Source organism: Zootoca vivipara, chromosome Z2, assembly GCF_965207765.1.
Source record: "Zootoca vivipara chromosome Z2, rZooViv2.hap1.1, whole genome shotgun sequence".
Classification (NCBI taxonomy): Eukaryota; Metazoa; Chordata; class Lepidosauria; order Squamata; family Lacertidae; genus Zootoca; species Zootoca vivipara.
Window position 1 is genome coordinate 40,477,022 of NC_142585.1, and position 15,752 is coordinate 40,492,773.

The 15,752-nt window shown below is 44.7% G+C and overlaps 1 protein-coding gene across 2 annotated transcripts in view; it reads left to right on the top strand.

The window, feature by feature from the left end:
* The window catches only part of C5 (complement C5), a 70,193-nt gene extending 59,091 nt beyond the window's left edge, over positions 1-11,102 (top strand). For both annotated transcript variants that reach the window (XM_035113409.3, XM_088664953.1), the window contains 7 exons: positions 361-435; positions 1,829-1,934; positions 3,555-3,641; positions 4,650-4,739; positions 7,821-7,904; positions 8,832-8,970; positions 10,222-11,102. In XM_035113409.3, the coding sequence (XP_034969300.3) occupies positions 361-435; positions 1,829-1,934; positions 3,555-3,641; positions 4,650-4,739; positions 7,821-7,904; positions 8,832-8,970; positions 10,222-10,351 (711 nt within the window). In that variant the 3' untranslated portion in view covers positions 10,352-11,102. The remainder of the gene's footprint in view (positions 1-360; positions 436-1,828; positions 1,935-3,554; positions 3,642-4,649; positions 4,740-7,820; positions 7,905-8,831; positions 8,971-10,221) is intronic.
* Positions 11,103-15,752: the final 4,650 nt, after the last annotated feature.

Here is a 15,752-nt window from a genome sequence, read left to right on the forward strand (position 1 = left end):
TTTATTTCTGGCAGTAAGCTCCAGTATGCAGTACCGACACCTTTTCCTGCCAGGGCCCAGTTGCTGTCCCTGCACCCCAGGGCTGGCTGGAGTGCAAATGTCCCACTCCCCGAGGAATGTGAGAGTGGGCGACGCAGCATGTGACACACTGCCCTGCCCTGGCTGCTGGCCGCGTGTGCCCTGGTCACCTCGCTGACAGAGCTCATGATGGTTGCGGTGGGGTAGTTGCAGGTGCTGCCAGTGAGTACTGGCACCTTTTTCCCCCTAGAAAGAAGGCACTGTATGTATTAATGTGGTTGTTCTTGTGGTCACAACCAAAACTAGTTGCCGAATTCTCTCTCTCTCCCTCTCCCTGCTCAGCTTGCGAATAACATCGACCAGTTGATTGCAAGCTATGAGATAACCAATGGACATGTCGTGGTGCAAATAGACTCGGTAGGTTCTCTATGGCTTCCCTGTCCTTTTCATTAAAATAAAACGTTTCATTGGTTGTAGTCATCTTCCAGTTCTTCTGTTCCAGGGATGGATCGATCTTCTCCTATTTCTTCCTCCTCTTCTTCTTCTTCTTCTTCTTCTTCTTCTTCTTCTTCTTCTTCTTCTTCTTCTTCTTCTTCTTTCTTTTTCTATCATTACATACATCTCATATCAATAACATTTATATTACATCACTTCTTCCCTTCCCTCCTGGGCTTCCCCCAACTTCCACTTCTGGTTTGTTTCCCTCTTGTTACATACTGCTACTTCTCCTATTTCTTATAATCAACCAGTATCTCAAAATTATCCACCGAGTTGGGCAACTGGTGTAGGGGGAAACTGATTTGGGCAAAAACGTAACTTTTTGACTTTTTAAAGTGTTGTTTTTTTATTATAAGGCCGGCCCACTTCCCAGTGGGGCGGTGTTGCGGGTAGGCCACGTGGCCTCTGCACTCAGCGGGGGCTGGGCTAAGTCCCGTTGTTATTAGGGAGACGCCAGCCGCGTCACGGCCCCCGGCCAGCCAATCTGGTTGGCCAGGGGGCATGGATTACCCCCTTTAAGCAGTCGCACACCCGGGGGATCCCCCTTCTGGTTCTGGCTTCCACAGACCTACCACCCTCTTTTCATGTGTTTATCATATTGGCCTTCCTATGGACCTCGGTTGGTCGCTGTTGAGGGGCCTGGTAGGAATTTTTCCACTTGGCAAATTGGCACTGGCCATTTGGTTTTCGCCCACCTCGTAGCAATCATCACAACTTTTGTAAAGTTTGACGGTTAGGCATTGGTAAATACCTGGTTTGGGGGAGGGGAGGTGTAGCCATCACCTGCCCCTCCATTTTAAAGGGTATTCCGTTAAAGGAAGCCAGGGGTCGTGGTTCCTGTCCGAAGCCCAGGTAGGGGCTAGGGCCATGGCACGACCTTTCGGTGACCCTGGGGGGGAGCTCCGAGTTGATGTACATCAGGGGTCGCCAACTCCCAAGAGACTGCAATCTACTCACAGAATTAAAAACTGGCAGTGATCTACCCCCTTTTGTGGGGTTCAGCTACAATTGTTGAGTTTTTTTTAGGTAGGAGGAAAGCACAGATTTTTGTGCTTGTAGGGAGGATGGTGGGGAATTAGGGGGGGCACAGTGCCCTGCATGGTGCCACCTTTTTGCCACACACCACAAGCAGATTTCATTGATTTTTTTTCCAGGGGCTAAATTTACATTGCTTCCCCATGACTGTTTTGCATGAATGAACTTGGGCTCTCTGGACTTACAATGCAAGGAGATTGGGGGAAAGATAGGCCCCATGGCTGTGGGGAAATTCCTCAAGTGAACCCATCCTAACTTGTATTCTATTTCCAATAAGATTCCAGCAAATGAATTTCTGTGCATTGGGTTCCGAGTAGCAGAAATATTCCGTGTTGGAATGGCAAGCCCAGGAATCTTCACAGTGTATGAATACCACACCCCTGGTAAGGAGACAGTTCATCTAAGCCAGAACTTTCCGAACTGTGTGCCACAATACATTAGTGTGTTGGCTGCAGTGTGTAGGTGTGTTGTGCGAATGCTCCCTGCTCTTCTCCCGGGGCTTGAAAGGGGTTAGTTTGGTTTGCTAGTAAAGCTGATCTACTGTGTCGTGAAATGATGCATGCCTAAAAAGTGTGTCACCAGCATGAAAAGTTTTGAGAACTCTGCTCTAAGCAATGGGCCATCGCTCTATGGCAGGCTTTGGGTGCAAGAGGTCCAAATTTCAATCCAGGCACGTCTTGGAAGGACCTCTTTCTGAAGACCTGGAGGACCACTGCCATTGAGTGTTGACAGTGCTGGGCTAGATGGAGCAGTGGTTTGACAGGGGATAAGAAGAAGAAGAGTTTGGATTTGATATCCCACCTTATCACTACCCGAGGAGTCTCAAAGCGGCTAACAATCTCCTTTTCCCTTCCTCCCCCATGACAAACACTCTGTGAGGTGAGTGGGGCTGAGAGACTTCAGAGAAGTGCGACTAGCCCAAAGGTCAGCCAGCAGCTGCATGTAGAGGAGCGGAGACGCGAACCCGGTTCCCCAGATTATGAGTCTACCGCTCTTAACCACTACACCACGCTGGCTTCTCCCTGTTCCCTTTCCCCATTTGATCTTCAGAGCTGGACTTGCGCTAGTGCTTGCATCCTTGAGCAGCTGCCAGCACTCTGGCATCTCAGGAGGGTCCATCATTGATCCCTGCCTTAAGCCCTCCTGGAAATAAATTTGCCCGGCCCGGCCCCCCAAGCAGCACCAGGTGACTGGGCTTAGCTGCCATTTTAATTTCCCACAATACCCCAGATCAACACTATATATAGGGATATTACTGGGAATGGGGGATATCACACCAGTGCTGCCTCCGCTGGGTAAGACCATCAGAGGGCCAGCCCAAGGGCACTTGAGCCACACCTCTGTCATGTCTGAGGCCAGTCATGCTCTGCAGTCATGAACCAGTCAGAGTGGTGTGATCTCCAGGACCAAATGCTTTGATGGTGTTTCCTGCTTGGCAGGGGGTTGGACTGGATGGCCCTTGTGGTCTCTTCCAATTCTATGATTCTATGATTCTATGAAATGTGACATTACATTAATTGTATGAATGCCATTAATTACACAGGGTTCTTGGTTATGGAAATAGTTGCTATGAAGAAGTTGGAGTGGCTATGGAGCTGTGGGGTGGGGGAGTTGAATTCTTTCCCTCTTTCTCATGATCACAACAAAAATCTCCATTCTGTAGTTGTTTGCTTTTCATGAGAAACAACACCCTTTGGTGTCAAGAGGAGATTTCCCTGAAATGCAAACAGTAGCTTTGAAGAGGTGAGAGAAAAACTCCCCCTAGCCACACCACACTATTCCAAAGCTGCTCAGGCTTTGCATCTGCTGCTGTTTACATAACAAAAGACATGTGTGCTAATTGCAGTCTTGTCCATAATTTCACATCTTATTTGGTCCTCATTAGGGCTCTGAATTCTTCTGAGTTTCTCAGTAGATTTGCTCTGTATTCTTGTTTACATCTTGGCTCCTGGGACATTGACAACCACCACTCTCTGTCTTTCTGAAACTTTGATTTCCCACAGATAAACAGTGCTCGGTATTTTACAATCCTTATGGAGAAGACTCACTTGTAAGACTCTGTGAAGGGGTAGAGTGCAAATGTATGGAAGGTAAAAATGTTTTCCTGCAAATGGGGATGGAATAATTTGCCGGCTTTAGTTTTCTCTGTTTGATTTTTCCAGCCTTCCATTCAGTTCTCCACATTTCTGTGGCAATTTGCAAATTTTCCTTTTAAAAAAACCTAAAAAAATTTCTTCAACATTTCTTCCAATAAACAATTTCTTTGTAATCAGTTTTGACTAATATATTAGGAGAACTGGCTTGCAGAATGCCTTTTTGTATGTTATTTTCACTAATATATTCATATTTGTGCACATGTTCCCCTAATACATGCATTTTAAAAAAATATTGTTTGGATGGAGAACAGCAATACAAATTCCAGATAAGTGCACATTTTGAGGGTGGCTGTGTTTTGGTTCTCATATTGTTTTGGAAAGTGCAAATTTGATAAATTCGGCTTTAAATAAGAATGGAATCAAATCTCTCCCCCATCCCTACACGCACGTAAATTCCTACTGACTTCAGTGGGGCTCACTTTCCAAGTGACACGATTAGAATTGCTGCCAGTTTTTTAAATTGCTAATACATTACAGGCATAGCTGCCAAGTTATCCCTTTTTTACAGGGATTTTCCCTTATGCTGAATAGGCTTCCTCGTGAGAAAAGCGAAAACTTGGCAGCTATGATTACAGGATCGTGCAGTGGGACTCATTGCATTGAGGGCCTTAGTGTGAAAGTGTTTCCTGCTGTTAATAGGAATTTATAAGTGTGAGCTACAACAAACTGTTCCAGCCAGCCACACCAACCTTCAAGCCATTCCATTCTGTTCCCCTCCCATAATAGTAATTCAGCATTCCATGGCTGCTGAGGTTGCTCAGCCTTATTGGGGTGTTTTATTGAGTCCCCTCCCCTTCGTTTTATAGGAAGAATTAAAGGATTCTCTTGGTTCTAGCTGAACTGGAATAACTTAAGCAGAAATTGGGGGTGGGGGTGGGGAGGAAGTTGGAACAAGGCAAAAAGTTTCTCCTTGTGCTGTTTCTCTGTTTTGCTCAAACATAGCGGAATGTGGCCGCATGCAGAAAAGACTGGATGGGTCTATAAGTTTCAATTCTCGGAATGAAGTGGCATGCCAGAAGGACATTGCATATGGTAAGATTTGGAGGGTTGGTGCATGCTACTCGTCCCTGCCCCCATATTTACTTTCAGCATTTATACTCTGCCTTTTAACTAAAAAGAGTCTCAGAAAGCCTTTGAAAATAGTATGAAGGCTCACAGTCTAAAAAGACATGACACACAAGGAGAAAGGAGTGGGGAGGGAGGAGGGGAAAGCAAGCACAAGCACAAGTTCTTCCAAGTTATAGTTATTAAAGTTGCAGGCAGTGTCAGTGGCGGTTATTGTGATCTTGGCCTTGATAAAGAACAGTCTCTTCCCTGAAAGCACCCTTCCTCCATCAGATCCAGGAACAGAGCAGGTGTTAATGACCAAGCCAGGAGCACAGGGCAGTTCCTCCCTCAGACAGATGACTTGATGACAGTTAGAATCTGACTGGCAGGGCAGTGTTTTAAAAGCCGTCCAGGAATCTGGAATAGACAAATTCATGGAGGAGAAGGCCATTATGTCTCCTTGCCATGATGGATATATTCTCCCTCCAGAGTTGGAGGCAACATGTCTCTGAATACCAGTTGCTGGGAAGAACAAGTAAGGAGAATTCTGTTGAAATCAGGTCCTGATTGTGTGTTTCCTGTTGAGACTTGTGTGTGTGCTTGCCATCATGTCATCCACTGTGAGAACAGGGTCGTGGACTAGGGGAGAACAGGATTGTGGACTAGATGGTCCTACAGCCTGATCTAGCAGGGCTCTGATTGTAATCATGGTACCATGAAGCAGAATAGGTAACAGGCTGTGTTGCAAAGAGACACAGTACCCTTCAGCACTTCCCCCTGTGATCTCCCAGTCTGAAGATGTGGGCCTTCTTCCTTGACTCACAGGCTTAAGGCTCCAGCTAGCTCCAGCTCTCTGCTAGACAACATCCCCAATAGGAGTGAATCCTTGAGCTAGTAGAGCCCACTGGGAACTGTCCATGGTCCTGACTCATCCAACCTCTGCTTAAAGAGACCTGACCAGTCTTAGCATGCTCAGAAGAGATTCAGCCTCTGTCCGTGTCCGTTGCAAGCTTCAAGGCCCATGGAAAAGTATATCCTCCATCCCAGAGCTGGTGTAAGATTCTAGGTAGTAGTGTCTGGGTCAGCTTGACCTTAGGAGACCTCCCAGCCTGATCCAGCAAGATAAAAATGATTATCAACTGAATTGTTTCATCTCTCAGTTAGGGCCTAATGATGGTCAGAACACCATCCCCCAAGCAAAGATGGGGGGAGGATGTAAAGGAGCAACACTGTGGTTTGGAGTTGAGTACTATAGTATGATACAGTGGCCTCAGATTTTGCCTGAGAATGTTGAAGAGCAAATTATGAGCATGTTCAATTCTCCAGGGCTGTTGGCAGCTGTAGTCTAGCATCTTGAGGGCAACATATTGGCTGCCCCCATTTTAGCATGTTCGGGCAAGCATGCAACGTGGAAATCGGGTTCAGATATTGTAAAATCTTACTGGCCAGTGATTTTGGGACCCTCGGGTGCAGCCTCCCTCCCACGAGAAAAAGGCAGGGTATTAAAAGTACACATTTTCTTGTATTGCATTTGATTTTCTTGGATACTCTGAAAAATGTAGAAATGGTTGCACTCTTAGGGTTTCAGGCTCCTCTGCTGGTCTTGGGATTCTGGCAAATGCCCAAACTTTCCGCCCTCTGGAGATGATCTATAATTTCATATTTATATATGCCACCCTGTGTAATATTAAACTCAGGACAGTTTGTAATGGCAATTAAATCAATTAAAACAGGCATGTCCAACAGGTAGATCATGATCTACCAATAGATCACTGGACATCTGTGGTAGATCACTGGCTCCCCCCAAAGAAGCTCAGCAACTTTGGCTCCCCTAAAAAAAGCTCTACATCTTTGCCCTGAAGCCCCCAAAACAGGGCTTTCCTTCCTAAAAAAAAGCTCAACTTTGACCTGAACCCCCTAAAACATGGATGGCTTTCCCTTCTAAAAAAAAGCTCAACAACCTCGACCTGAACCCCCCTGTGAGTAGATTGCAGTCTCTTGGAAGTTGGCCACCCCTGAATTAAAACAATAAGATGTTTGGACTTCCAGGAGAGAGGAATAGTGATTTGGCTGTCTCTCTGTTAGCTCCTCCTGACAGAAGATAATTGATAATAGATAGTCTGACTACTAAATCACTCTGTAGTTAAGGGTGACCTGGGAGTTAACCAATAATTACTTTTAAGAGAAGACTCCGTGTTCTATTTATTTGATGTTTGTAGTTGTTGTTTTACTGTAATGTGGGGAAATCTTAATTAAAAATAAAAAATAAAATCCCAGTAAGATGTGCAATAAAGCAAATTAAAACATGTAATCAAATGGCACAAATACCAACTAAATCAACAATGAAAATTTAATGTCTAGTGTATTAAAATTCAGCAACCTTCCAGCCCTTTAAATTTTTTATTTAGAATACAGTGGTACCTCGGGTTAAGAACTTAATTCGTTCCGGAGGTCCGTTCTTAACCTGAAACCGTTCTTAACCTGAGGCGTGCTTTTGCTAATGGGAATATAAGTACTGTAACAAGGTGCCAGGATTATTTAGGGGGCATTTCAGACTATAAAAAGAGCCCTTCTGGGTCAGTCCAAAGATCCCATCTAGTCCGTTCTCACAGTGGCAACCAGATTCCCCAAAGGGAAGGCTGCAAGATCTCCATGGGGGGGGGGAGTCCTGGTGTTGCCCTTTTTACCTTTTCCTACTATGCATCAGAGCCCGCTCCTGTGGCAATGAAGTTTAGCTGAACAACTGGATCCTATTCAGCCTACATTGGAGGTAGTCCTCTTGAGACTTTAAATACAAAACTTAAAATGCAACATTTTAAAATACAAACAATTATTTAAAATTAAAATTCCCAGGGAACAAAATGACTTAACTAGACATCCATCATCAGGATGTCACAGATGAAAACATGCTGTCTGCTATTGATGTTGGGAATTGGTGATAGCTGCCTTCCACCTCTGCTCAGAGAAAATGCAGACTCTTACCATCTTAATGAACACACTCAAGAATGAACCTTTGTCCAGCATTGCTGTTGTTACTGTTGTTGTTTTTTAATTTCTCCTCTGTAGTCTATAAAGTGAACATCCTGACCTCCAAGCCAGAGGGAAGCTTTGTTAAATACACCGCAACTGTCCTAGATCTCTATAAAAGAGGTGAGAGCATTTGTTATCATGAGCTGAAATGATTCCATTATGATACAACAGGAGCAGCTAACCCAGTGGCCTTCCAGTTACTGTTGGAGTCCCAATCCACCATCAAGCCAACGACCAGAGATTTCTGTTTGTTTGATTGATTAAATTTCTATACCGCCCTTCATCCAAGGATCATAGAGTGGTTTACAATACACAAAAACACATAACATAGTAACAAAACCCCACCACCATTTAAAAGGCCATAAATTGTTTAACTAGCCAAAGGAATGGTGGGAGTTGTCATCCAGTAATCTCAGGAACGCGGGTGGTGCTGTGGTCTAAACCACAGGGCTTGCCAATCAGATGGTCGGCGGTTCGAATCCCGCAACGGGGTGAGCTCCTGTTGCTTGGTCCCTGCTCCTGCCAACCTAGCAATTTGAAAGCATGAAGTGCAAGTAGATAAATAGGTACTGCTCCAGCAGGAAGGTAAACAGCATTTCCGTGTGCTGCTCTGGTTCGCCAGAAGTGGCTTAGTCATGCTGGCCACATGACCCGGAAGCTGTACGCCAGCTCCCCCGGCCAGTAATGCGAGATAAGCGCAACAACCCCAGAGTCGTTCGTGACTGGACTTAACGGTTGGGGGTCCCTTTACATTTACTAATCTCAGGAAGATCCCCGCCCCTCCCAAAGTGTTACATGAGGAGAGCATGAAGTCATGGACATTTCCTTGTCTTTTGCCCCCAGCAGGTGTGGGAAACATTTTTCACCTCAAGGGCCACCACCTCATCTGGGCAGCCTTTTGAGGGCCGCATGCCACTGTTGGGCAGGGTCAGAGGCAAACATGGGCAGAACAACAAATATAAATTTTATCTGTGGTTCTGTCTTGCAGAAATGACAGAACTACTAGCTGGCCTTTGGGCTCCTTCTAACCTCCTATTTTTACTCCAGGGGAGGCTTTTGCTCAGAAGAACTCAGAAGTCATCTTTATTAAAAAGAATTCATGTGCCGATGTTCAGCTTAATCCAGGAGAGAATTACTTGATCATGGGGAAAGAGGCCTTGAAGACAGGAGAGGGTGCCAATTCCAAGTAAGTGAGCTTGGATTTACAGTGTGTGATATGTAAAGAATATGTTTGGGGCTTTTTTTTAATTTAAAGAAAAGTTGAGGGTATCTTATGTAGGTGTGGATGGGGTGAAACCTAACTAGGGATCCCAATAAATAGCCCAATGAAGAGGGGGTGGGGAATGGAGTATTCAGGAAAAGAACAGGGCTAGCTGCTTAGAAACCTGAACAGGATAGTCTGTTCTACACAGCAATATGATGGGGAAGAGGTGAGGTGGTAATAATTTTGGAGATTACCCAAATTTATTCTTCACCTCTGCATTGCAAGAGAAAGAGTTTACCCAATGTCAGACTATTTCCAATATTTTCAAAAGGTCCACTCTGAGTACAGTTCAGTTGGCCACAACCCAAAATATTTCAGGGAGCAGTTGAAGGAATTTTTTTTTTGCAGACTGGGGTGAAGAGAGGAGGTGGAGAGAGCAACCATTCATTTCAATGGGTCTCCTCTGAGTAGAACTTAATTGGTGACAGCCTTTAAAATGTATAAAGTTAAATGTTCAATGAAGATCTCTCCTTCCATAATGTATAGCACAGTTTTAGCACTGTGCCCTGAGCACTATCTACAGTAGAAAATAGACATGCAGGTTTTTATTCAGTTAGTTAGTTATGATAATATTTCTAGACGGCCTTTTGATGCAAAGAAGGCCCCCTACATGGTGCATGACCACCCTTGGAAACTAATAATAATAATAATAATAATAATAATAATAATAATAATTATTATTATTATTATTATTATTATTATTATTTATACCCTGCCAATTTGGCTGGGTTTCCCCAGCCACTCTGGGCGGCTTCCAACTGAATATTAAAAACAGTACAGCATCAAACATTAAAAACTTTCCTAAACAGGGCCGCCTTCAGTTGTCTTCTAAAAGTAAAATAGTTACTTATTGCCTTGACATCTGCTGGGAGGGCGTTCCACAGGGTGGGTGCCATTACCAAGAAGGCCCTCTGTCTGGTTCCCTGTAACCTCACAATGAAATTGCTAGAGCAAAATTAAGCATTATAACAGAATGCATTTTTTTTTGCACCCACTGAGTATCTGAACACTCCTCAAAGACAGTCCCATGTAGTGCATCTTGCAGTCGTGTAAACTGTAAATGACCAAGACACATGTCATTGGCCAGATCCATCAAATTTATTTTAGCAGTTTGCATTCCTTCCATCATTTCACATACTTTAAAATGCCCCTTTCCTTCTCCCTTTTTTGTAGGTACCAGTACCCATTAGATGCCATGACCTGGATTGAATGGTGGCCTACTGATTCATCTTGTGCTTTGTGCCACGACTTTGTAGAATCAATGGAGGATTTTGTGGAAGATCTCTTTATCAATGGTTGTTAAACTACAAAAAAAACAAACTTTGGTGAAGCTGTTCACAAAAAGCTTCCCAGAACCTGTTTTTCCCCCTATGGTTCTTCCCAGCCTTTTAAACAAGGAGAGCTGCATCTGTCTACATATAAAATAGCACTTATTTTTCTATCTGAGAATTCAGTTTTTGTGTGTTTATAATACAATGAGCTTAACATAAGGGGCAGGGGGAGGTGTTGCATGCTTCAGTACTGTGGACAATGTATAATATCCAACACATAACACATTGCCCAACATGGGACTTGTCCACACTTCTGCTTGTCCCATGCCTAGACAGCATAAGCCTGGTTGGCTCTCCCCTTGCCTTGCTCCTTACACAGGGAAAAGCTGCTTTTTACCACTAAATCAGAGCAAACGTCAATCTGGAGAAAACAAGGTTTGCCATTTGTTCCCACTGAGCGCTAAAGAGCAGTTTTCCTCAGGGGAAAGCAGTGGGACAAGAGAAAGTGTGGATGAGCCTAATAATCATATATATATATATATTTTAATTAATCAACATTAAATCAATACAATTTGTCAATACTACAATCAGCTACATTTCCCCCATTTTTTTCCTCCTTCCCTTCCCTCCCCCTCCCCCCTACTTGGACTTCTCTCAGCTCTCTTATCTGATTTATTTTTACATATTGTTTCTGCGTGTTATACAATTGTACATATCATTTCCCTAATTGTTCACGTTCTTCTAATAAAAAAAAGTTGTGAATGTTTATTCAAAACCTGCCAATGAATGTAAGTCTCTTTGTTGTTTTTTCAAATAATTCGTAAAAAGTTCCCATTCTTCCTTGAATTCCCGATTGTCCTTTTCACACAGTTTGTATGTTAATTTTGCCAGTTCCACATAATTCATCAATTTCTCTTGCCATTGTTCTTTCGTTGGGATTTCTTCCTTCTTCCACCCTTGTGCTAGCAACACTCTTGCCTCAGTGGTAGCATACATAAATAAGTTCTGAGCCTAATAATCCTAACAATTATCCTAGTAATTCACCAAGAGGCCATCTCTATTCCATATGTTTTCCTTCTGCATTCAAAAGTTATCACCATTCATATTTTGTATTTTGCTCTCTCTTTTTGCTAGGAATATGCATTGCAGCAGCTGTCTGGAGACATTCTAAGCCATTGTTGGTGTTTCGAAAATAAATCATAGAATCATAGAGTTGGAAGAGACCACAAGGGCCATCCAGTCCAACCCCCTGCCAAGCAGGAAACACCATCAAAGCATTCTTGACATATGGCTGTCAAGCCTCTGCTTAAAGACCTCCAAAGAAGGAGACTCCACCAAACTCCTTGGCAGCAAATTCCACTGCTGAACACCTCTTACTGTCAGGAAGTTCTTCCTAATGTTTAGGTGGAATCTTCTTTCTTGTTGTTTGAATCCATTGCTCCTTGTCTGCTTCTCTGGAGCAGCAGAAAACAACCTTTCACCCTCCTCTATATGACATCCTTTTATATATTTGAATATGGCTATCATATCACCCCTTAACCTTCTCTTCTCCAGGCTAAACATACCCAGCTCCCTAAGCCGTTCCTCATAAGGTATTGTTTCCAGGCCTTTGACCATTTTGGTTGCCCTCCTCTGGACACGTTCCAGACTAGTCACTACTCTCCAGGATGAGGAGGAGCCATTGATGAGCACCCTTTGGGTTCGGTCAGTCAGCCAGTTACAAATCCACTGAATGGTAGCATTGTCTAGCCCACATTTTACCAGCTTCTTTACAAGAATATCATGGGGCACCTTAAATGGGACTGAATTCATAACGATCTTGTCTCCTTGATTTCAATGGATCTAAGTTCAGCTAAGCAGCAGAGCAACCCTAATTATAGAAAGCTAGTGTCATCTATGCCTTCTTAAGGTACATTTTTTGTTGGCTAAATTCCACCAAGATGCTAGATTATAGGAGTGAGCTTAAAGAGAGTTGGTGTAGCTCTCCTTGCCCTGTCCTGCCCCTGCTATACCCCCCAGAATGCCTCTTTCAGGGGGACTTCAGCTGGATAAGCCGGGGTGAGTGGCTTACACCAGCCTATCTTCAGCTCAGCTGAGGTAAGTGACTTACACCAGTGTAGCCCTGGCTGAGTTGGGTCTCAGCCAGGAAAGCCCAAGAACCACCACCAACAATCCAAACTCACTTATCCCAGGGGATCTTGCTTTTGGACTGAGCTCCTGGTTGAGATCTAATCCTGTAAGACAGGGATGGAGAAGGTGTGGTTCTCCAGATCCCAGTTCCCAGAACCCCACCCAACATAGGTAATGATCAGGGACTTATGGGAGATGGATTCCATCAATTACATGGATACATGGAGAGTCAAAGTTTCCCCATCCTTGCTGCATGGTCTACAAACCATGGTTTCTAGATCAGGGCCAATAACCTTGGCAAGTGCTCCAAGCTCGTTTGTTCAGATTTGTTTATATGGAAACAAGCAAATTTGAAAAGATTGTCCTCCCAAAATGCCTAATACTAGTTCTTGAAGACTAATGTGTGGCAAGCCACTTATTTCTCCCTGCGTCTTTTTTTTTTTTTAATTGGCTACTAAACCAAGATTACCCTTCTGGAAATGAATTGGTTTCCTATCTAGCTTTGTGTAACCAGAAAAAAAACCCAGTAGACTATTAAATGTTTGACCGCATTCCTGTTGGGCACCGTGAAGTAGAAAACTGTATGCACTTCAGGCTTTTACCAGGAAACCTCCCCCCTGGATCATATTGTTTTGTGTCTTAATTTGTAGTGGCTAATCTGCTTGCTGTGTGACTAATGTGAGATGAATGAGGCAGCACAGCTCTGTGTGTGAGGCTCCACAGTCCCTATTCACAAATTGAGCTGGTGGGGCACACTAGCATAGGAGCCAACTCCTAGGGGCTGAGGTCCCTTCAGCCCCCCCAATAAAATATTTGAGGGGGCCAGCCCCTCTCAAGTTGATGGGTTTTGCCATTCAAATGGTGAGCATGCACTGCATCTTGAGGCAGGTTATGCAGGGCGGGGCTTACCTAGCTCCCAAATATTTTATTGAAGTTGGCACCCCTGCATACTAGTGTCTTGCAAGAGAACTTCCAGTGTGCTACAATAAATAAAGAATGATCAAAGCATCCACTTCCTGCTGCAGCTCTGCATGAATGATTGCATAGGTCTGCCTGCAGTAAGCACTGCATGTTTGATTGCTTGAGGTTTCCTGCCTTCTAGTCACCCTCCACAAGTTGCTGCATTTTTGCATGGGTTTAATAAATAAATAAATAAATAAATTGCTGCTTTTCACATAAACCCCAAGGTGATCTATAATCACACAACTAATGGTAGGTTTTAAAACAATACTGTACAATTAAACACCCAAGGCAGATACTTCCTTCCCCTCCACCAACCCAACTGGAAATGCTTGAAGAGACTCGTTGCTTGGCAATACTTACAACAACCCTGTAAGGTAGGCTGGGATTAAATTGGCACAGGCAAAGTAAATCAGTACTACTGACTCTGGGCAGTAAAGGCTTCATAACCATGTAGTGAGGAGCAGGGGCAAGGGCAAGGGGAGTGGTAGCTAGTGAAAGTTCCCAGGCTCAGTGCCTGGCATCTCTAGGAAGGGCTGGTGGAGCCCCTCACCTGAAATCCTGGAGACCTTGTCAGCTAGTGGACCAATGCTCTGATAAGGCAGCTTCCTAAGTTCATGTGTCTTAAGGGAAAGACTGTTGGCATCCATCGGTCTTGAGAGATAATAGTGTACACTTCTGGGGAGACGCCAAACTGCTGCATTAGCAGCACCAAAGTGACCTCCATAGGGCACAAGCATGGGCAGTGTGTATGGGGGCTGCCGAGATGGCAAGACTCCCTCTCGGCTTTGCTGATGTGGTTTAAAGGAAAGCAGAGCAATATGCGTGGCACCAGCTTGGCTGCAGGAGTTGCCAGAAGGTGGAGTACAAGGCACCATCCAGCTGTCTTAGGGTATATGTTCCAGATATGCATTGGGTTTACTCCTTAGCCTTTTCTCCTCCCAAAGATATCCCACAAGGCGCTGGAGCTTTAGGATCAGAGTTGTCCTCTTAGAAGGGAAACCTTCCCAGGTTGATGAGCCCCATCTGCCCATCACTACAGCACATGCAGAAACCTCTCTCTTGACTGCTGGACCCACAATTGGTCTTATCCAATCAATCCACCAGAACCTGTCTTACATGCAAGAAAGTCCCTAATTCACCCATCAGGTCTGACTGGCCAATCGAAGCCATTCCTGGGGTGTGGTTGCTGCCACATGCTGGCAGCTTCTAGGAGCCCCAGGTGAGAACTGAGTGCGGGGGGGGGGTGGACTAAAGGTGGGCAAACTACCCAAAGAGTGGCACAATGTGTCCTCCATCAGAGGTACTACCCTCCCCAAAACTCCAGGAAAAGGCTGTAACTCAGTGGTAAAGCATCCACCTTGCATAAGGAAGACTCAGAAGTCTCCAGCATTTCCAGTTAGTGCTGGGAGAGTGTCACTGTCCAAAATCCTAGGGAGACATTGCCAGTCAGCATAGACAATATTGAACTACATGGACCAATAGTGTGACTTAGTGTAAGGAAGCATTCTCTGTTTGTGGGAAAGGTCTGTAACTCAAGAGTAAAGCACATGCTTTGCATGCAGAAGGTCCCAGGTTCAATCCCGGGCATTGTAAGGATTACTTGGCAGGCAGTTGTGGCTAATGCTCATTAGGGCTGGTGGGGGAGAAGGCAGGGAGGCCAACAGTAGGTGGTGCCAGTCAATGACAGGGTGGACTAATCATAGCCTTGCCCTTCTTCTCCTTCCTGCCTAGTTCTGCAAGGGCAACCCTGAGACTAAGGAGGGGGAAGCTGATAGCCAGGGTCACACCCTTGGAATGGTTCTAAGTAAAAAGGCAGTCAGGTGGGCAGACTGAGGTGGGCGGGCCGTGCGTCACTTGCCAGCCTCTGTTGAACAAGGGATTTGTAATAGCCTCGGTGTACGAGTAGGAATGTTACAAGTACCTGTATATTCCTATTTTCAAATATTATGAGCTCCTACTGTTGACCAGTTGATTAACATTCATCCTGCTTTGCTTGCAGAAAACTGATGTGGGGGGATTAGATTGTAGCAGGTCTTTGTTGAGCATTCTTCATAATAATAATAATAATAATAATATTTCAGTGTCCAGGCAGAACGATGGGGGTGGAGATGCTCCTTCAGGTATACTGGACTGAGGCCGTTTAGGGCTTTAAAGGTCAGCACCAACACTTTGAATTGTGCTTGGAAACATACTGGGAGCCAATGCAGGTCTTTCAAGACTGGTGTTATGTGGTCTCGGCGGCTGCTCCCAGTCACCAGACTAGCTGCCGCATTCTGGATTAATTGTAGTTTCCGGGTCACCTTCAAAGGTAGCCCCACATAGAGCGCATTGCAGTAGTCC